The sequence below is a fragment of the Nomascus leucogenys genome, chromosome 14, assembly GCF_006542625.1.
Source record: "Nomascus leucogenys isolate Asia chromosome 14, Asia_NLE_v1, whole genome shotgun sequence".
NCBI lineage: Eukaryota > Metazoa > Chordata > Mammalia > Primates > Hylobatidae > Nomascus > Nomascus leucogenys.
Genome location: NC_044394.1, coordinates 89,317,096 through 89,338,577, shown reverse-complemented (window position 1 = coordinate 89,338,577; position 21,482 = coordinate 89,317,096). Strand labels below are relative to the sequence as shown.

The 21,482-nt window shown below is 53.9% G+C and overlaps 1 protein-coding gene across 1 annotated transcript; it reads right to left on the bottom strand.

Moving 5' to 3' along the window:
• Positions 1-1,923: 1,923 nt before the first annotated feature.
• On the bottom strand, positions 1,924-20,043 carry CDR2L (cerebellar degeneration related protein 2 like). Its single transcript, XM_030827769.1, has 5 exons — positions 19,534-20,043; positions 8,194-8,306; positions 6,204-6,352; positions 5,465-5,629; positions 1,924-4,520 (listed from the first exon to the last, which is right to left on the bottom strand). The coding sequence occupies exons 1-5, from the start codon at positions 19,610-19,612 to the stop codon at positions 3,629-3,631; spliced, it is 1,398 nt and encodes a 465-aa protein (XP_030683629.1). The 5' UTR covers positions 19,613-20,043; the 3' UTR covers positions 1,924-3,628.
• Positions 20,044-21,482: the final 1,439 nt, after the last annotated feature.

The following is a 21,482-nucleotide window of genomic DNA, read 5'->3' as shown; positions in this document are numbered from 1 at the left end:
AGGAGCTGGAGACCAGCCTGGCCAACATGGCGAAACCCCGCCTCCAGCCAAAGGACAAAAAACCAGGCAGGGGTGGTGGCGCGCGGCCGCAATCCCAGACAGCCTGCAGGCCGAGGCAGGGGAATCACGAGAGCCGGAGGCAGGGAGTCTGTAGCGAGCCGAGTACACTTCAGCCTGGGCAACAGAGGGAAGAAAAGAGAGGAAGAAAAGGGAAGGAAGGAAAGGAAAGGGAAGGAAGGAAGGAAGCGGACAACAATTCTTAAGTTCAGGATGGACATTACTAAATCTGGAGAGGGCTGGGTGGAGCATGGGAAGTTTGAAAAAGCACTATCATTTTGCTTTTTTTTTTGATGGAGTCTTGCTCTGTCACCCAGGTTGGAGGGCAGTGGTGCGATCTCAGCTCACTGCAACCTCCTCTTCCCGGTTCAAGTGATCCTCCCACTTCAACCTCCTAAGTAGCTAGGATTTTTGTATTTTTAGTAGAGACGGGGTTTTACCATGTTGGCCAGGCTGGTCTCGAACTCTTGATGTCACATGATCTGCCCGCCTCAGCCCCCCAAAGTGCTGGGATTACAGGCGTGAGCCACCTCGCCCGGCCTATCATTTTGCATTGAGGAAAACAGAAAACCCAACAGATTGACGGCACTTCCAGAACAAGAGGGAGGCTGGTGTGATCTTGGTGATGGGGACCCCTCCAGAAGATGAACCCCTCTATGTATCATCCTCTGTATAACATGGGGAGGAGACAGATATCTGAGGAAGAATGGGAGTGGTGAGGTTTTTCATGTATATGGAAGAGAGATGTGGGGTTTATCAGCTTGAAAAACACCAGGAGATGGCCCTCTTGTCATTCCTGTGACTGTCCTGTGTCATCAATGGGTGGCTCACCAAGGGCAGGGCAGCTTCCCCATCCCTCATGGTCCTTCAGGGCATCAGTCTGGCCCTGGGCTTCCTGCTGTGGCGTCTCATTGCACTTAGGAAGCCCGAGCTCCCTTGAACCTTCTGGGCTCTTGGGAGCCTGGCCTCCACCCTCTGTCCCGGCCACCCTCCACTGCCCCAGCTGCTCCCTGGGCCTCCACTGATCTTCCCGTTGGTTCCTCCCCAGCCTTCTGGTTTCAGCTTCATCATCACCTCTCCAGAAGTGCCCCGACCACCCTCGCTTAGCATTTCTCATGATCGCTCCCCCTTCCTACCTCAAAGAGCCTATTTAGATATTTTCTCCCAATTGCTCCCCCAGGAATTTTAGTAACACTGTCTATCTCTTCATGTGCTGTATTTATATATCTAGATATGATTTTTTTTTTGAGACAGGGTCTCACTCTGTTGCCCAGGCTGGAGTGCAGTGGTATGATCATAGTTCACTTCAGCTTTGCCCTCCCAGGCTCGTGATCCTCCCACCTCAGCCTCCTGAGTAGCTGGGACTACAAATGCACACCACCATGCTCTGCTAATTTTCAAAAAATGTTTTGTAGAGAGGGGGTCTTGCTATGTTGCCCAGGCTGGTCTCAAACTTCTGGGCTCTAGCGATCCAATTTGGCCTCCCAAAGGGCTGGGATTATAGGCATGAGCCACCGCACCAGGCCGATTTTTTTGTTTTAACTTGGTTCACCCTGTTGAGCCCACGTGCTCTAGCTGAGGTAGCACTATCCTCTTGCCCTGGTTTTTCCATCATGCTATATCTTTTGTTTGTTTATTTTGGATGGATCTCCCCACACCAGAATATAAACTCCAAGGGAAGAGGGGCCCTGCTGGCTTGTTCACCATGTATCCCTAGCTGGCCCTCAATAAATATAGAAACTTCTGCCAGAACCTGCTATTTGGAGCTGTTCAGTCTCAGGGAAGTGGGACCCAGGATGCTACCCTCTCCCATGGCTGGATGTGATGCGAGGCAGGTGTGTGAGATGCATAGAGATGGGCCATTTCTGCTTTTAGAATACTGGTGCATTTTTTATTAAAGAAGAGAATAAAGCATTTGTAAATATATTTCTCTCATGTATACTTCAAAGGTGACGCTGGTCTGCCACTACAGAGCTGGGGAGCAAACAGGCTGGAGCTCTTCCCCCCCCCCCATCCACACTCCTCTCCCCCAGATAACAGAGACACACGGAGGGCAGGGAGCTGCCTAGCCTCAAAGGACAAAAGTTTCTCAGTTGCATGTACAGAAGGACTCAGTCGCCACCAGCTCCCATCACAGTGCCGCCCGGAAAGCAGGTGGTGTCTCCAGGAGGTCAGGGATGCTTGGTAAGAAAAACTCATTATAAATAAATAAGGCATGAAGGTTCCCACTGGGTTCCCGGTGCAGAGGCCAGGGCCCCTGCCTTCCACGGACTGTATGGCTCCTCTGGTTTCTAGGGTCTCAGGAAGGGTGGCAGAAGGAACCAGAAGCCCTGAAGGGCTGCTCAGGGCAAGCTGGGGACCTGGGTGTCTCTTAGCTGAACCTTGACTTTCTGACATCTTGAAGCAAAACCCCTGACCCAACTGGGTCCTCAGAAGCCCCCCACAAAGGTGGGAGGTTAAGAGCAGGCATTTTATGGGAGGGAGGGAGGGAGCATGTTCCTCAGCCCCATCCCAATTCAACACGATGCAGCATGGGGTGAAAACCCCAGTCCCCAGTGAAGGGGAGGCAGGGGTGGACATTGGGACCACTGGCTGGTGGTGCATGTCCAGAACGTTCTGGGGGCTGCAGACATGACCTGTGCCAGGGTTGGCCTGTGGGGAGCGTGAAGTGACTGAGACATCATGGTCCCTGAGATGGGGGCAAGCACAGAGAGGGGAGTCAGAGGCCAAGCTTGGTTAGTTGGTGGCGGTGTGAAGGGATGGGGGCTCCCCACTGCCCCGGCCCCTGGAAAGCTTAAGGCCCAGCAGGCATTTCCGGGGTTGGAAGCCGAGGAGGCCGGCTCTGAGCGAAACTGCACCACTCTGCTGAGTGCTCCTTCTCCTCCTCCTCTGACTGGCTACAGATCTGCCGTGGGCCAAGAGTATCCAGGGAGAAACCTGTCCTTGGCAGGGCTGGAGCAGGGACGCTCCAGGCCCAGCTGAGGCTTCCTGCTCTGCATGGCAGGGGACATCTCTGACCTGGTCAGGACCTTGGGGGTGGGAAAGCTGGTGCTAAGGGAATGTCAGCGTATCAGGGCTGGGGAGAAGCAGTGGGTGGTCCAGGAAACCCCTGAAACAGCTGGTCCTGGGGTCCCCTTTCAAGTGTTTCCAGTTGTGGCAAGGGGTCAAGGAGACCTTGCATTGCAAATCTCTTAGAAAAAACAAACAACCAAAAAAAAGCCAACTGATTCAGAATGGCTTTCAGAAGCCTGGTCACCAGTCTAAGGGTAAGGTGCAGGGTCAGGAAGCCGGGAACTGGGGGAGCTGGGGGATCCCTGGGGTAATGGGGACATTTGGCTTTGAACTCTGAGCTGCGCCTTTGGGCTGGCGCGAGGTGGCCAAGGGCTCCTGGGAGGCAGGACAGGTGGGCTGCCTCCGCTCAGCAGGGAACATGCTGCGTGCTTCCGGATCAGGAGGCCGCGTGCTGTGGTGGCAGGCCGCTAAAGGGCGCTCGCTCTCTGGAAGCTGCACCGCCCAGGACTGAGGGACCCCACGGCCTCCACCCTGGGAGAGGCTGCAGGCCGGGCAAGGGTCACTTGCTGCTGTGCGTCTTGACTTTGGTGGCATTGATGTCAGCCTTGGTCTTCTGGATCCTGGAGAAGATCTCTTTGAAGAGCGCCTTGTACTCGGGCTGGCTCTGCTCCAGCCGCTTGTCCACGGCCTCCACGTGCTGGCTCAGGCTCTTCTCCCCTGTCTTGACCTCACCCTGGCTCTCCTCACCCCCGCGCAGGTCCCTCCACGAGCTGTCCCGGGAGATGGGGCGCGAGGTCTGCACGCCGGCGTGCCGCACTCCGGCCCCGTGCTGCCGGCACTTGCTCAGCAGCTCCTCGTACTTCTCCAGCAGCGCATGGTATTGCTCGTCCACCTCCCGCAGGATGGACATGCCCCGCTTGCGCACGCTGTTGGCGTGCAGTGTGAGGTTGCCCGCGTGCCGGCTGGCTGGGTCTTTGGCCACGATGGCGTTGAGCGCAGTGTCGCTGCAGCTCTTGCGCACCACGTGGCCTGGAGAGGCTGCGGGTGAGGAGACGCCGTCCTGGGCGCCCGAGTCGTCGCCGCGGCCGGGCTGAGGATCGTCGGCCTCAGGGGCCTGCGTGAGGGGTGCGAGCAGGGCCTCGGCCAGGTGGTCGTCCGGGCCCAGTAGGTAGGTCTTGGCCTGCTTCATCTGCTGCAGCTCCAGCAGCTCGGCCTCCAGCTCCTGCACACGCAGGCGACAGGCCTCCATCTCGCACAGCTGGCGCTCCAGCTCCGAGTACTCCTGCAGCACCGCGGTGTACTCGCGCTCCGCCCGCTCCTTGCGCTGCCGCTCCTGGCTCACCTGGGAGCGCAGCGCCCCCACCAGGGTCTGCAGCCGCTCGTTCTCCTGCTCCAGGGGCCGCGGGCCCAGCTCCAGGAAGGAACTGTGTAGGCGGAAAGCATCCTTGCACCTGGCGGGGAGTGGAAGCCGCAGCGGGGTGGGGGCAGAGGAGAGGGCAGTGGTCAGGGGCACGGCCAAGGCCGAGCAGCCCAGCCAGGGCGCTTACATCTTTCTTGTTCTCTGGGCTGAAATTGTTTGCCCCTCTCCGTTGGCTCTCCACCCTTCTCCCCCTGCTCTCTGCCCCCGGAGGCTGACCACCATGGACCGCCTCTGCCAGGTTGCCTGGTTCTCTCCTGAGCTTGGCCCATGGGAGGCTCTGGCTAGAGGTCCGAGCGGGGAGCAGAGGCCGTGGGGTATGTCTTCCTTGGACTCTCCATGGTTAATGGTGACCAGGCAGCCTTCTCCATACCTTCTAGGTGCCGGTAACCTCCCTTCCCCCTTGCTCTTTGAGGCCTAGGGCTGGTGGCAGCTCCTCTCTGCTGCAACCCTGGGGCACTATAGTGTCCCTGTGGCTTCCCTACCCCCTGCCCACAGCTCTTCTTCATTTAACTTCTCCATTACTCTGTGTGAGAGACTGTTTCCTGCCAGGACCCTTATTGAAACACCCACTACGTATGAAACGTGTATTTTTCCATTATTAAGTGGTTGTCTGGTCTTAGATTCAGTGGGAACTGAAAAGCACAGTGGGTTACCCCTCCTGGGTTAGCATGCTGGCTGAGCCTCTTACTAAACAGGTGACCTCGGATAAGACACACAACCGCTGAGCTTCAATTTTATCATCTGGAGAGTCGGCATAATAAAACACCCCCAACAGTGTTGCAATAAGAATTATATCAGCATAGTGGCAGCACACAGCCAGGGCTCAGTAAACGCCAGCTGCTATGACTGTCATTAGCAACAGGACCAGTCTCTCTGATGGCCTGGATGGTGCACCAACCGCACCCTGCTGCCTGCTGCCTCTCCTTCCTCCCATGGCTGGCAATCCCAGAGACACCAAGCAGCGCTCTCACCTACCGGGGGCTGGTGCACAGCTCCTTGAGGCAGGGGAAGGTGTGGATGGTACGCCTGCGTTCCCGCTTCTCCCGGAGCACTCGCAGCTGTTCCAGGCCTCTCAGTTGCTCCACCTGGGCCTGCAGCTCCTCCACCTGAGCCTGGAGGTGCTCAATGGTCTCCGTCAGCCTGAGGGTGGGGCGGTGGACACTCAGGGACTTTAAGGGGATGGGGCCAGTTTGTCTCACGGCAGCCCTGGCTCCCTGAGGATGGAGGGACGTTGAGTAGGAGGCAGACAGGTACCCTTGAGCCGCTGTCTTGTCCTGAGGTAGGATGGGGAATTCTATGCATGCCCAAGGACCTGCCCTTCTTTTGTACCTCTCAGGCGAGCTGATCACTTCTCCTCTGTGCCACCTCAGTTCCTTGTCACTCCTCTATCACTTATTGTCCTGCACTGCCATAAAATATTTACATGCCTGCCTTCTCTTCCAGGCTGTGAGATCTTATAGGGCAGGACAATGTCTTTGTTTCCCCATCGTTGCATCCCCAGTGTCTAAAAAAGAGCCTGGTGCATAGTTGGTGCTTAAAGCAAGGTTGCGGCCTGAATGTTAAACCACACAAAATCAACAAGGACGAGCTCACTCCCATCCCCGGTTCCTAGGAAGACGTGCACAAGTCACACCCATCAGTCCATGGGCCCCTGTGTACACTCAGCCTTGGGGCTCTCCCTCGCCTGCCCCCCAGCCCTCAGCCGGGCCCTCACCCATGGATCTTCTGCTGGGCGGCCTTACTCTCCAGCACCAGCCTGTGGTTGGTCAGCTCCAGGTCCCGGGCTGTCAGGTCCAGCTGCTCATAGACTTTGGCGTGCTGCTCGTTCACGTGCCGCAGCGTGTCCAGCTGCTTGGTTAGGTACTGGGGGTCGATGGACATTGAGTAACTTTTTAGAATTGGGCAGGAGCAAATGTCTCTGCCTAGACCCTCCTCCTACTTCTTTTTTTGTTCCTTCCCTTCCCTTCCCTTCCCTTCCCTCCCCCCTCCCCCTCCCCTCCCCCCTCCTCTCCCCTCCCCCCTCCTCCCCTCCCCCCTCCTCCCTTCCCTCCCCCCCTCCCCTCCCCTCCCCTTCCTTTCCTTTCCTTTTCTTTTGAGACAGAGTCTCACTGTGTTGCCCAGGCTGAAGTGCAGTGGCATGATTTCGGCTTACTGCAACCTCTGCCTCCCGGGTTCAAGTGATTTTCATGCTTCAGCCCCCTGAGTAGCTGGAACTATAGGTGCCTGCCACCATGCCTGGCTAATTTTGGTACTTTTAGTAGAGACAGGGTTTCACTATATTGGCCAGGTTGGTCTTGAACTCCTGACCTCAAGTGATCTGCCTGCCTCTGCCTCCCAAAGTGCTGGGATTATAGGCATGCACCACCATGCCAGCCTCTTTTTTTTTTTTTTTTTAATTATTTTTTTTGAGATGGAGTCTCGCTCTCTCGCCCAGGCTGGAGTGCAGGGGCACGACATCGGCTCACTGCAAGCTCCACCTCTTGGGTTCACGCCAACCATTCTCCTGCCTCAGCCTCCTGAGTAGCTGGGACTACAGGCGCCCACCACCACGCCTGGCTAATTTTTTGCATTTTTAGTAGAGATGGGGTTTCACCGTGTTAGCCAGGATGGTCTCGATCTCCTGACCTCGTGATCCACCCGCCTTGGCCTTCCAAAGTGCCAGGATTACAGGCGTGGGCCACCGTGCCCAGTCCTTTTTTTTTTTTTTTAAACTTCTAAAATCTTTTTTATGCCCGGTGCGATGGCTCACGCCTGTAATCTCAGCACTTTGGAAGGCCAAGGCGGGTGGATCACGAGGTCAGGAGATCGAGACCATCCTGGCTAACACGGTGAAACCCTGTCTCTACTAAAAATACAAAAAAATTAGCCGGGTGTGGTGGCGGGCGCCTGTAGTCCCAGCTACTCAGGAGGCTGAGGCAGGAGAATGGCGTGAACCCGGGAGGCAGAGCTTGCAGTGAGCCCAGATCGCACCACTGCACTCTAGCCTGGGCGACAGAGTGAGACTCCATTTCAAAAAAAATATAAATCTTTTTTATTTTATTTATTTATTTTTAAGACAGAGTCTCGCCCTGTTGCCTAGGCTGGAGTGCAGTGGCACAATCACGGCTCACTGCAGCCTCAACCTCCAGGCTCAAGCAATCCTCTCACCTCATCCTCTTGAGTAGCTGGGACCACAGGCTCATGCCACCATAGCCAGCTAGTTTTTGTATTTTTTGTAGAGGGAAGGTTTCGCCATCTTGCCTGGGCTCAAGTATTTCACCCACCGTGGCCTCCCAAAGTGCTGGGATTACAAGCATGAGCCGCTGGCCCCTTCTCCCCTTCTAAGGACAAGTTTGCTTTGATGTATTTGTCTTCAGCTGAGTGGGGCTTAAAAATGGTGGTTCAGGCTGGGCATGGTGGCTCACGCCTGTAATCCTAGCACTTTAGGAGGCCCGCCTCAGCCTCCCAAAGTGCTGGGATTACAGGCGTGAGCCACTGTGCCCAGCTTCGAAGTCTCACTCTTGTCCCACCAGGCCTGGTCGTGCAATAGGGCTGCCTGAGATAGCTGTGCTATCCTTGTACAGGATAGCACAGTTGTGAACTGTACCAGGCTATTGGGCTAAGGCTGTGTCTGATAAGCTAGCACCTTATTCTAAGTTGCATAAAGGCACACACAGGCCAAGGGGCCCTCGAGGGGTGTGGGCAAGCACATGCAGGGCCCTCACCTCGATCTCCTGCACCTGTTCCTCATTGGTGGAGTACATCTGCTGCAGGGACCCCTCCAGCTCCTTGTTCCTCTCCAGCAGAGTCTTCCCCAGCTCCGCAGCTAGGTGCAAGTCTAGGATAGGAGAAACCCGAGCATGAGAACAAAGGCAGAGGATGCCCATTCATGTTCCTAGCATCTACTCTAGGTGACCGCAATGTAACCAAGACACCGGGAGTCTCTAGGCCTGGGAGGAGAGGAAAGCCAGGAGCTAAGCCTTTGCACTGTTATTTCTGCCTAGAATGTTCTTTCTTGACACTTCCAGGACTTGCTCCCTCTTCTCCTTCAAGTCTGTGCCTGTCACCTTCTCTAGATCTTTCCCCAATCACTTGATTCAAAGTCACACTGTTCCCTGCCCTGCAGTCTCTCCCCCGCTTCATCTTTCTCCTTAGCACTTAGCACCATCTAATTTCCCAAGCAAGTTACTCCTTTATCTTTTTCAGCTCCCCCAACTAACTGTGAGCTCACAGGGCAGTTTTTTTCTTTTAAGGGATGGGGCCCAGGCTGGGGTGCAGTGAGTATTCACAGGTGTGATCATATGTGCTGCAACCTTGAGCTCCTGGGCTCAAGTGATCTTCCTCCCTCAGCCTCCCAGGGCAACATAGTGAGACCTCATCTCTATTTAAAAAAAAAAAGGTGGTGAAATATGGCTGCCTGGGACAGGATCCCTTGAGCCCAGGAGCTCAAGGCTACAGCGTATATGATCACACCTGTGAATAGGCGTGGGACTATACTACTGGTTGCTGGGACTACAGGACTAGTAGAGTTTTTTTCTTTGAGACGGAGTTTTCCTCTTTTTGCTCAGGCTGGAGTGCAATGGCGCAACCTTGGCTCACTGCAACCTCCGCCTCCCAGGTTCATGCCAACCATTCTCCTGCCTCAGCCTCCCGAGTAGCTGGGGCTACAGGCGCTCACCACCATGCCTGGCTAATTTTTTGCATTTTTAGTAGAGATGGGGTTTCACTGTGTTAGCCAGGATGGTCTTGATCTCCTGACCTCGTGATCCGCCTGCCTCAGCCTCCCAAAGTGCTGGGATTACAGGCGTGAGCCACCATGCCTGGCACTTTTTTTTTTTTTAACTTCTAAAATCTTTTTTATGCTGGGATTACAGGCACCCACTACCACGCCCGGCTAATTTTTTGTATTTTTAGTAGAGATGGGGTCTCACCATGTTGGCCAGGTTGGTCTTGAACTCCTGACCTCAGGCCTCCCAAAGTGCTGGGATTACAAGCGCGAACCACCACACCGAGCCTAAAATTTTTAAAATTTTTTTTGTAGAGACAGGGTCTTGTTATATTGCCCAGGCTAGTCTCGAACTCCTGGCCTCAAGTGACCCTCCTACCTTGGCCTCTCAAAATGCTGGGATTACAGGCATGAGCCACCGCACCTGGCAGGGCAGGGATTTTTATCTGTTTTGCTCATGAATATCCCCAGGGCCTAGGACAGTATGTAGCACAGAGTTAGTGCATAATTTGTCTTTTTGGAAGAATAAGTGAGTGATAAGAGCACGGACGGACATAGGGGCGAGGTGCCGTGGGGTGATGGGCAAGGGAGAGCTTCACTCTCCCCGGGAGGCTCAGGCAAACGAGCAGCTTTCGAGTTGGACTTTGAAGGGTGGATAGGAGGCTGGGTGCAGTGGCTCACACCTGTAATCCCAGCACTTCGGGAGGCCAAGGTGGGAGGATCACTTGAGGTCAGGAGTTTGAGACCAGCCAGGCCAACATGGTGAAATCCCATCTCTACTAAAAATATAAAAATTAGCTGGGTGTGGTGGCACAAGCCTGTAATCCCAGCTACTTGGGAGGCTGAGGCAGAAGAGTCACTTGAACCTGGGAGGCAGAGGTTGCAGTGAGCCGAGATCGTGCCACTGCACTCCAGCCTGAGTGACAGAGCGAGACTCTGTCTCAAAAAAAAAAAAAAAAAAAAAAAGAAAGAAAAGGGTGACTAGGAGCTTGCTGAGAGGCAGAGAGAGCAGTAGGGCTTGCTGAGTATTAAAACTGGAAGAGGATTCAGAACTTTTTGGCCCAACTTCTTGATTTTATGGATAATGAGCAGGACAGCAGAGTGACTTGCCCATGGTCACCCAGCAGGTTTATGTCCATGCTGGGGGGAGAATTCAGGTATTGGGCTCCTGGCTGCGTACCATTTGACCCTAGTGATATGTGCCCCGCTCTCAAACCTTCTTTCCCTGAGCAGCAGAACCATCCTCTTCCCCCAGCAGCCCTGGTGCTTGTACCCTGTAGGACTGGAACCTTCCCTCCCTGACCCCAGTCCAAGGGAAATGAGGACCCATCAGACAGGCTAGGAGGGAATCCGTCTGTTTTTAGGGGGATGTTGTGGGGGATGGGGGGGTAGAGAGAAGGAGTTAGAAAGAAACGGCAGGTGGCTGGGCACGGTGGCTCACGCCTGTAATCCCAGCACTTTGGGAGGCCGAGGCGGGCGGATCACGAGGTCAGGAGATCGAGACCATCCTGGCTAACACAGTGAAACCCTGTCTCTATTAAAAATACAAAAAATTAGCCAGGCGTGGTGGCGGGCGCCTGTAGTCCCAGCTACGCGGGAGGCTGAGGCAGGAGAATGGCGTGAACCCCGGGGGGCGGAGCCTGCAGTGAGCCGAGATCGCGCCACTGCACTCCAGCCTGGGCGACAGAGCGAGACTCCGTCTCAAAAAAAAAAAAAAAAGAAAGAAACGGCAGGTACTAAAATCCCTAAAAATTCTCTTTGTGGGTCTGAGTCGTGTGATGATACCTAGACATTTGGAGTGGATACAATCTTCCCAACAACACACATATGTATATTAAATATATTTATTATTTTTTGTTTCTTTTTTTTTTTGAGACGGAGTCTTGCTTTGTCCCCAGGCTGGAGAGCAGTGGGGCAATCTCGGCTCACTGCAACCTCCACCTCCCGGGTTCAAGCCATTTTCCTGCCTCAGCCTCCCAAGTAGCTGGGATTACAGTCGCCCACAACCACATCCAGCTAATTTTTGTATTTTTAATAGAGATGGGGTTTCACCATGTTGGTCAGGCTGGTCTCAAACTCCTGACCTCAAGCAATCCACCCACCTTGGCCTCCCAAAGTGCTGGAATTACAGGTGTGAGCCACTGGGCCTGGCCTGTTTTTTGTTTCTAAAAAGAGGCAGGGTGATAAAAATATTCTAAAATTGATTGTGGTGATGGTTGCATAACTTTGTGAATATAATAAAAACCGTTGAATTGCACACTTTAAATGAGTGAATTGTATTGTGTGTTAATTACATCTAAATAAATCTGTTAAAAAAAAAAAAAAAGATTTAGGCAGCTTAATCCAGAGACGAAGAAGGGTGGGAGAGAGTGGGTCCTCAAAGAGGCATTAGAGCAGGCTCAGGCTGAGTTTCACAAGGCTGTTTTCTTTTTAAAATAGCTTTAATGTTTTTCATAAGGCATGATTGGTGTAAAAAAATCAAACAGCACAGAAAGGTTAAAAACTGGTGATTTAGGCCGGGTGTGGTGGCTCATGCCTATAATCCCAGCACTTTGGGAGGCCGAGGAGGGTGGATCACTTGAAGTCAGGAGTTTGAGACCAGCCTGGCCAGCATGGTAAAACTCTGTCTCTACTAAAAACAAAAATTAGCCAGGCGTGGTGGTGTGTGCCTGTGGTCCCAGCTACTTGGGAAGTTGAGGCAGGAGGATCACTTGAACCTGGGAAACAGGTTGCAGTGAGCCGAGATTGTGCCACTGCACTCCAGCCTGGGTGACAGAGAGAGACCCTGTCTCAAAAAAAACAAAACAAACAAACAACAACAACAACAAACTGGTGATTTAAAAATTAGAGGCCAGGCCGGATGTGGTGGCTCACGCCTGTAATCCCAGCGCTTTGCGAGGCTGAGGTGGGAGGATTGCTTTAGTAAAGGAGTTCAAGACCAGCCTGGGCAATATAATGAGACCCTGTCTTTACAAAAAATAAGAACATTAGTGGGGTGTGGTGGCATACACCTGTAGCCCCAGCTACTTGGTGAGCTGTGATTGTGCCACTGGACTCCAGCTTGGGTGACAGAGTGAGACATTGCCTGTCAAAAAGAAAAAAAAAAAAGGTATAGACTGGGCACAGTGGTTCATGCCTGTAATCCCTGTGCTTTGGAAGGCTGAGGTGAGAGGATAGCTTGAGGCCAAAAGTTAGAGACTAGCCTGGGAAACACAGTGAGACCCCATCTCTTTTTTTTTTTTTTTTTTTTTGAGACTGAGTCTCACTCTGTCGCCAGGCTGGAGTGCAGTGGTGCGATCTTGGCTCACTGTAACCTCTGCCTCCCAAGTTCAAGCAATTCTCCTGTCTCAGCCTCCCGAGTAGCTGGGACTACAGGCGTGTGCTACCACGCCCAGCTAATTTTTGTATTTTTTTTTGAGACGGAGTCTCGCTCTGTCGCCCAGGCTGGAGTGCAGTGGCGTGACCTCGGCTCACTGCAAGCTCCGCCTCCCGGGTTCATACCATTGTCCTGCCTCAGCCTCCCGAGTAGCTGGGACTACAGGCGCCCGCCACCACGCCCGGCTAATTTTTTTGTATTTTTAGTAGAGACGGGGTTTCACCATGTTAGCCAGGATGTTCTCGATCTCTTGACCTCGTGATCCGCCCACTTCGGCCTCCCAAAGTGTTGGGACTGTGCCCTACCCGAGACCCCATCTCTACAAAAAAATTGTAAAATTAGCCGGGCATGGTGGTGCATGTCTGTGGTTGCAGCTACTAGAGAAGTTGATGTGGGAGGATTGCTTGAGTCCAGGAGTTTCAGATTAGAGTAATCTATGATTGCAACACTGCATTCCAGCAAGACCCTATCTCTGAAAAAAAAAAAGAATGAAACTAATTAACTTTGTTGTACAAAACGTTTTGTGCAAATCACCGCCCAATTCCTTAGGACACAGAATTCCTTGAACAAAGGGTAGGCCTAGGTACCTGGTACGAAAGGTAGGCCTAGATACAGAATTCCTAGAAATAGAATTCCTGGGACAAAAGGTAGGCCTTCTTCAGGCATTTTCTCAAAAGACTGTCCAGGAAAGCACTGGTCTGTTTCGTTTTATGAGGCTGCTTCTTAAAACAGCTCTCAATCTAGGCTGACGATGTAAATCAGATCAAGATGCATAAAGGCAACTCTGCTGGGGCCAATGTGATGTGGTTCAGGGATCCAGTTCTCTACCGCTTTCCCTTTTTAGACATAGTGATAGTTCTAGGGTCTCTGGAGGACAGATGGGCTCTATACTCCCGGACGGAAGGTTTCCTAGATATGGTTGTTTCGGCTGAGCCCTTGCTATGCATTGGACAGAGGCCTGAGAAGGAATAGCTGGGGAACCCAAGGGATGTCTTTGAAAAGAAACTTAGATCTGGGGTGGAAGTTTCCCTTTGGGACGAGCCCGGGCAAGCAGTGACTCTTGGTGGGCAGCTGAGGGCAGAGCCTTGGGCCTTCAGCCAAGCTGGGGGCAGAACTGACGTTGCCTTGTGAGAGGCAGAGGGGCCTGACCAGCCACCGGGCCTGGACATAAAGGCTGAACTGCCCCACAGGAACAAATCTGGAGTCTGCTCCTGTGCATAGAGGTGAGGTTTTGAAACAGCCAAGGTGGAGCCTCCAGGGCTGGGTTTTAGCCAAAGGAGGGCCCTGTGTCATCTGGAGAAGGAGTGCAAAGCTGCTATCCTAGAGCAAGGCTGCAGCAACTTAGCCTGGAAAAACAAAGGCAGCTTTCCCAAACACCTACCTCAGCCATTGAAAACAACAACAAAGAAACCAAATCATGTATATCATAGATAAGAACCTTTAGCCTTGAGCAATTAACTTTCTGTTGAGGATGCCAAGAAAAACTAGTTACCTAACACAAACCTAGTAAGGGAATGACGATATATGCTGTATGAATTTATTAACTGTCAGCTGGGCAAAAGTCTGGAGGTATCTACAAATTGTAAAGTTTGATGTAAAGATCATTGAACTGGGCAACATAGTGAGACCCGTCTCTACAAAAAAATTAATTAGTTGGGCGTGCTGGCGCGCACCTGTAATCTCAGCTACTCAGAAGGCTGAGGTGGGAGAATTGCCTGAACCCAGGAGGCGGAGGTTGCAGTGAGCCGATTGTGCCACTGAACTCCAGCCTGGGCGATGGAACATGACTCTGTCTCAGAAAAAACAAAAACAAAAAAAACCCTAAACTACAGCCCTGTCCTATGTTGTGTGCATGGCAGTAACTCAGGGCTCAGGAGCCGGGCAAAATCACCTTCAGTTTGTGATGAGAGAGCCATGCTATCTTCCTGTTTTCCATAGTGGGACTCAAATTTAGTTCATCCTCAACAGTATCCAGTAGTTCAGATATACACGAGAGAGATCAGAGGGCTACCCTCCTAAATGTTTCCCCCCTTGGAAACTGTTCCGTGGTCTGCAAAGAGGCCGTTGCTACTGATTCTACCTCCTGCCGTGGGTGTCGGAGGACATGCTCCATGTAAGTGGCCTTCATGGAGCCCCTGCAGCTTAACTAGAGTGCAAAGCCACTGCATCAGAGGTGAGTGAAGAAAGGCCAAGTGCAGTGCAACATTATACCCCCCACTTCCAGGTTAGTGTCTGGCCTGTAGATTTCTAATGCTGGCAGGCCAGGGTGGTATACCACCCCATACACCAGAGACATCAAAGGTTGCCCTTTGAAGGCAGTGAATCGACTTGGGCCACCTAGTGATTCAGGGACAGGTAGAAAGAGAAACACAATAGAAGCTGTTTGGGGGCAGAGAGGCAGGTCTCAGATCATTTTAGGGAAACTGGATCACAGTGCAAGCTAAGCTGGTCAAAGCTGCCAGGAGGGATCAGGGAATAGTCTAGAAGTTGCAGAGCAGGGAACTGAGTGGAGCCAAGTGCTAGGGAGAGGGCACCAGCTAGCAGAGGGCTGGTGACGGCTCCAGGCTCAGAGGAGAGAGGCCTGGGAACGGGAGAATGGGGGAGCTGGCTAGGCAGGAAGTGAAAGTGGAGTAACAACCTCTCACAGCTGGATGAATGGGACACACCGGACCAAGCTGGGGAAGGTACTAAGTCTGGGCTATGGGTTTGAACTGTGCAGGTCAAAAGGAAAAAAAAAACAACATGAAGTCTGGGTTGGCACATCCCCTGCCTGGACCCCAGGGTTTTCTGGGGTCTCCTTCAGGAGGTTTTAGTGGTTTTACATGAAGCAATGCCCCAGAGGCCTGAGAGGGAATGTCTGGGGAACCCGGGGCCTGTCTTTGAAAAGCAACTTAGAAGTCCCACTGTCCCTCACTGGCGCAGGCACCACAGATTCCAGAGCAGAGACGCGGCAAAGGGACAAGGGACATTTTCAGGGAGGACAAAGGTAAGGGTGTGGCTCCAGGTAGTGGACACAAGTACCACCTGGCAGGGCTGTGGGGTCCTGTTCCCAGCTCCAGGGCACGACTGTCAGCCACTCTGAGTCCACAGAATCAGGGTCAGGTCACCTTTGGGGTAACCAGGGTGGAGGCAGGACCTCCCTCCCGTTGCCAGGTCAGAGCTCTCCTGAGGCTGAGGATTCAAGGTCAGCTAGGCAGGCGGAGACAGCACGGGTACCAAGGACTTCAAATCTGTGACTCAGCAGCCGCCTCTCAGCCTGGAAAGAGGAACTCACAGGGCCTGCCATGCCTGGTCCAAGGTACGGGGGGGAGGTGGGCCGAAAGAGGGAGTGCTAGTGCTTAATAATTAATGGCTTTTTCTTTCTTTCTTTTATTCTGTTTTTTCTTGAGACGAAGTCTTGCTCCGTCGCCCAGGCTGGAGTGCAGTGGCACGATCTCGGCTCACTGCAAGCTCCTCCTCCTGGGTTCACGCCATTCTCCTGCCTCAGCCTCCCGAGTAGCTGGGACTACAGGCGCCCGCCACCACGCCCAGCTGATTTTTTGTATTTTTAGTAGAGACGGGGTTTCACTTTGTTAGCCAAGATGGTCTCGATCTCCTGACCTCGTGATCCGCCCACCTCGGCCTCCCAAAGTGCTGGGATTATAGGCGTGAGCCACTGCACCCGGCTCTTTTTTTTTTTTTTTTAAGACAGTTTTGTTCTTGTTGCCCAGGCTGGAGTGCAATGGTGCTATCTCAGCTCACTGCAACCTCTGCCTCCTGGGTTCAAGTGATTCTCCTGGCTCAGCCTCCTGAGTAGCTGGGACTACAGGCATGTGCCACTACGCCTGGCTAATTTTGTATTTTTAGTAGAGACGGGGTTTCTCCATGTTGCTCAGGCTGGTCTCGAACTCCCGACCTCAGGTGATCCGCCCCCCTCGGCCTCCCAAAGTGCTGGGATTACAGGCGTGAGCTGCTGTGCCCAGCTGGCTTTTTCTATTTTTACAGATGCTAGTGGCAGTAGGCAGAGAGAACACAGCGAGAATCTAGGACCTCCCTTGTCCCACGGCTGCTTTCCACCAGGACAGAGCATCAAAGTCAAACAGGATCTCTACAGTCAAGCTTCTGGAAAGTGGAATCAGGGCCTGCCCTTGGGGCAGGAGGAAACAGACGGGAGGGGAGACCAGGTGGCTGGCTGAGAAAACCATTTCCGGGCCACTCACAGGCAACCAGGGAGCAGCTGGGTGGAAGAGAATTTGTGGGTTGGGAGATGCAACAGGCCTCTGACACCCAATATGGCTGGCCTTTGGCCCCTGCTCCGTCCCACCATCCAGCTCTCCATGCCTGGCCCCTAGGGCACAGAGCGGGCTGGGCCCATGGGAATGCCCCTCAGAACCCGTGTCTGATGCTTCTTTCAGCCCCTCACTCCCTACTTTCCAGCCTTCTCATGTCACTCCATGACTTGGTACAAGCGTCTCTTCCCCCGGAATGCCTTCTTCCCTCCCTCTTCTGGGGAGCCTCCACTCAAAAGGGCCTTGGCATAAACCTTTCTAAGTCTCTGCTGTGTCCGTTGCTGGGCCCACAGCTGCAGAACCCCTCACTCTGACGCCATGGTGAGTTTGGTTCTATTTCTGTCTTCTCTAATGTAATTTGGAGTTCCCTGAGGGCAGAGACTGAATCCTCTGAGGGCAGAGACTATGTCCTCAGGCTCAGCACAGTACCTGGCCCACAGCAAGCAGACATCCAGCTTTTGGCGGGAAGCTCCATTATTCTGAGGCTGTCTCATTTCTTCTTTCCCTCCTGGTTCCTGGCCTTTGGCTACCATTGGAGCTGCCAGGCCAGGCCGACAGCTGCAGACCAGCAGGGCCAGAGAAGCAGAGGCCTGCAGGGCCCATCCCTCCCGGCAGCCCAGAGCACGGCCACCCAGTGCAGCTGGAGTCTCAGATCCTTCTCTCTCTCAAGAAGCTGCACATCTCTGCACATCTCCCACCTCTACGCCCTGGCTCCTTTCCCATTTCTGGGCCAGGAACAGTGCCGAAGCCTTCATTAGGGGTGCAGGAATTAAGTGAGACAGCAACAATATTAGCATCGGCCTCCCTGAAAACCGTCTTCTCAAGAACTGTTTCCAATCTTTCTTTCTAAGCCTGGCTCTTCCAGGAAGCCCTCCCCACTGCCCATAATACTGTGCCACCAGCCGGGCGCGGTGGTTCACGCCTATAATCCCAGCACTTTGGGAGGCCAAGGCGGGTGGATCATTTGAGGTCAGGAGTTTGAGACCAGCCTGGCCAACATGGCGAAACCCTGTCTCTACTAAAAGTACAAAAATTGGCTGGGTGTGGTCCCAGCTACTCAGGAGGCTGAGTCAGGAGAATCACTTGAACCCGGGAGATGGAGGTTGCAGTGAGCTGAGATCGCACCATTACACTCTAACCTGGGTGACAGAGGGAGACTCTGTCTCAAAATAAATACATAAATAAAAAGAAAAAAGAAAAAAAACACTGTGCCACCTACACTTAGTTACAAACCTGCCTCCTTCACCTGCCAGGGTATACGTTCAGGGTCAGGGCTGTGACTATTCCCAGCTCCCAGGATGGTGTCTGGTACTTAAGGGGAGCCTAATAGGTGTTCATGGAAAAATTTACTGCCCAGGATGGGAGAGGGGGTTGTCACAATGTGTGGGTGTGTGTGTGTATGTGTGTTTGAGGGGAGCTGTATCTCATTCCAGGCAAGGAGGCTGAGGCTAGAGTCCAGGGCACAGACCCTGGCAGGGCCTAGTCCAGCATCCCCAGTCCCACCCTGGTCCCCCTGAGGCTATGATTAACCCTTGTCCTCAGCACAAGGACAGAGCCTCATCTGCCAGCCAATCTTGGCCATGTGGGGAAGTAGGTCAGGGGCTTCAGGATCAGGGTAGCTGCTGCACATCAGGGCAAAGCCAGCCCTCTGGAGCCTTGCGGATGGAGACCAGGGTGTGAGCACGCCACAGCAGGCCACTATGGCACAAACTGCAGCAGACTTGTGTCCACACCCCCCAGCTTGCTGGAGGCCATGGGAAGGTCACTTCCCCCTGGACATGTTTCCTCACCCCTTCCAGCTCTCACCATCCAAGAAGGACGCATCTTAGGGGAGGAGAGGATAGAACTGACTCCACTCCAGCAGGCCTCCTCCTCCTTCCTGTCCCAACAGCCCCGCCCCCCACTCCCAGTGATGTCACTTCGGCCACCTCATCACCAGCTTCTAACCCCCTTCCAGTCGCCCTTTCTGCCCTCAGATGGCAACTGGGGGCAGCGGAGGTGTATCCCTCTTTATTCAGTCTCTCGTCTGGCACACTGGCCGGGATTCTCGAACCTGACCCCCTCCAAACCATGAGCCATTTGCAAGGGGACCGGGCAGGGGAGGGCTAAGCGACTTCTGACTCTCGAAGGCAGATGGGAGACTTGACTTTCTGCTTCGTCACCAGCAAAGACCCAGTACCACTTCTCCCTGAGTAGGAAGCGAGTTAGGGAAACTTTCTAGGAGTCTTAGAGCTCATAAATCCTGGCAGGGACGGGTGCTGCTGGATTTGGCGTGAGATAACTTCCCTCTACACACAGGCCACCCTCCCAGCAAAACATGACGAAGGAGCCGCCTCCCGGCCTCGGAAGACTCCTAGCCAGCGCTCAGGCCCCGTAACAATACCAGGGGCGGCTGGGCAGTTGCTGCCTCCAGAACGGGGTGGGCGAGCTGGATGACGGATTCTCCGTCGTCTGGGAAAATAGGAAGACCGCCCCCCGCCCCCCACTTTTGCAGGTCTCCACCCGTCCGGTCCGCGTCTTCTCTGGCAGCGCCCCCTCTCTCCACGTCCCGGTTCTCCAGACGCGTCGCTCCTTCGAGTCGGGCGCGCCCGGTCCAGCCCAGCCCCTCCCGGGGTGATAGCGCCCAACAATGGAGAAGCGGACAGGGGTCACCGGGCGCTCCCCGCCTTCCTGCCCCCGTCGTCCCCGCGCTCACCCTGCTCCAGGTCCTGCTGGTCGTACCAGGGCTCCTCTTCCTCCGCGGAGAAATCCTCCATCCCGGCGGCTCTCCGCATGGCCACGCGGGCTGCGGGCGGGTGCTGCGGCGGCGCAGCTCAGGGCCGGGGCGCGCGGCCCGGGACAATGCGGCGGAGGCGGGCCGGGCCTCCAGCGTCGGGAACTCGGGCTACAGAGCCCGCGCCGCGCCCCCTCGCCATCAGCCGCTCGCCGGGAGCCCACGCGGGGCCTGGCGCTTTGCCAGGGTCCGGCCCGGCCGGGGTCCCGCAGAGCCGGGGGCACCGGGCGGCGGCGACACAAAGGCTGGAGGGGCGGGGACGGCGGGCGGGACAGTGTCAAGGAGGATCCGGGCCCGCAGGCAGGTCTGGGGCGCTAGGAGCGCGCGGGTGCCGTGACGGGCGCCCCCTGCCCGGCTCGGGTCGGCGCTGCCCCTAGCCAGCCCGGCGACACCCGGAGCCGCCGCTGCATCTTGGCGGAGCCCGCCTGCAGCTTGCGGTGCCCTGCTCCGCGGGGTGGGGCCTGCCGCCGCCGGCCAATCAGGAGGTGTATGCAAAGCTGGAGGCGGGGCAGAGGGCGGGACCCTCCTGGTGTCTTGGTCTGGGAATTGCTCGATCAACCCTTTCGTCCTACTTCCCCCCACGACCGATTCAGTTTATATCTCATGTCTAAAATTATGTTATTTTAGAAGTTGTCGTCTCTCCTAGATCTCCTGGAAGCAAGAATATTGTCTTTCACAGCTGGCTACTCACCTCCTAGAACAGGCTGCTCACCAGTCGGGCGCGATGCCTGACTCCTGTAATCCCAGCACCTTGGGAGGCCAAGGCGGGCAGATCGCCTGAGGTCAGGGGTTTCGAGACCAGCCTGGCCAACATGGCGGAAACCCCGTCTCCATTAAAAATACAAAAATTAGCCGGGCATGGTGGCGCATGCCTATTTGGGAGGCTGAGGCAGGAGAATCGATTGAACCCTGGAGGCAGAGGTTGCAGTGAGCCAAGATAGCGCCACTGCACTCCAGCCTGGGCGACAGAGGGAGACTCTGCCTTAAAAAACAAACAAACAAACAAAAAACAAACAACATGCTGGTCATTTATACCTTCCATCGACATTCTTTGAACGAATGAATACTAATTTACAGTTGCCTTTGGGAACTTGCGTGTTTAAGTGCCTGTGGCTAGAAACCACAGGCCGAAAGTGGCAAAGTTTGAAGGTGTGTTACCTGCATTCAAGGTTCTGTTTTCCTTTCCTTGGGACCCATATCCTATATCCAATTATACCCATTAAAACTATACACACTTGCATCTGTCCAAGCATTCTTTCCTTAGAGGAGTTTTCGGACTCAAGCATTCATGTAACTCATTTTTATTGGGACCCTAATGTGCTGGTGCCGTTGAGAATCTCTGAATAATGTTATGATATATCCAACGAATGACTTGTATCCAGAATATAGGAAGAACATCTGCATAGTCATAAGAAAAAGGCACGCAACCCAGTAGAAAAGTGGGTAAAAGATTTGACCAGGCAATTCACTAAAGAGGATAAACAAATAACTCAATAAATATGCAACAAGGTACTGAACTTCTTTAGCCATCAGAAAAATGCAAATTAAAACCACAATGAGGTATCACTACCCAATCACCAGAGTGGCTTTAGAAAAAAAAAAAAAAAAGACAGGCCAGGCATGGTGGTTCATGCCTATAATCCCGGCACTTTGGGGAGGCCGAGGTTGGGAGGATCACTTGAGCCTGGAGTTCAAGACCAGCCGGGGCAACATAGCAAGATCCTATCTCTAAAAAAAAATTTAAAAATAAAAAGTAGGTGGGCATGGTGACACACGCCTGTAGTCCCAGCTACTTTGGGAGACTGAGGTGGGAGAATTGCTTGAGCCTAGGAGGTTGAGGCTGCAGGGAGCTGTGGTCATGCCACTGCACT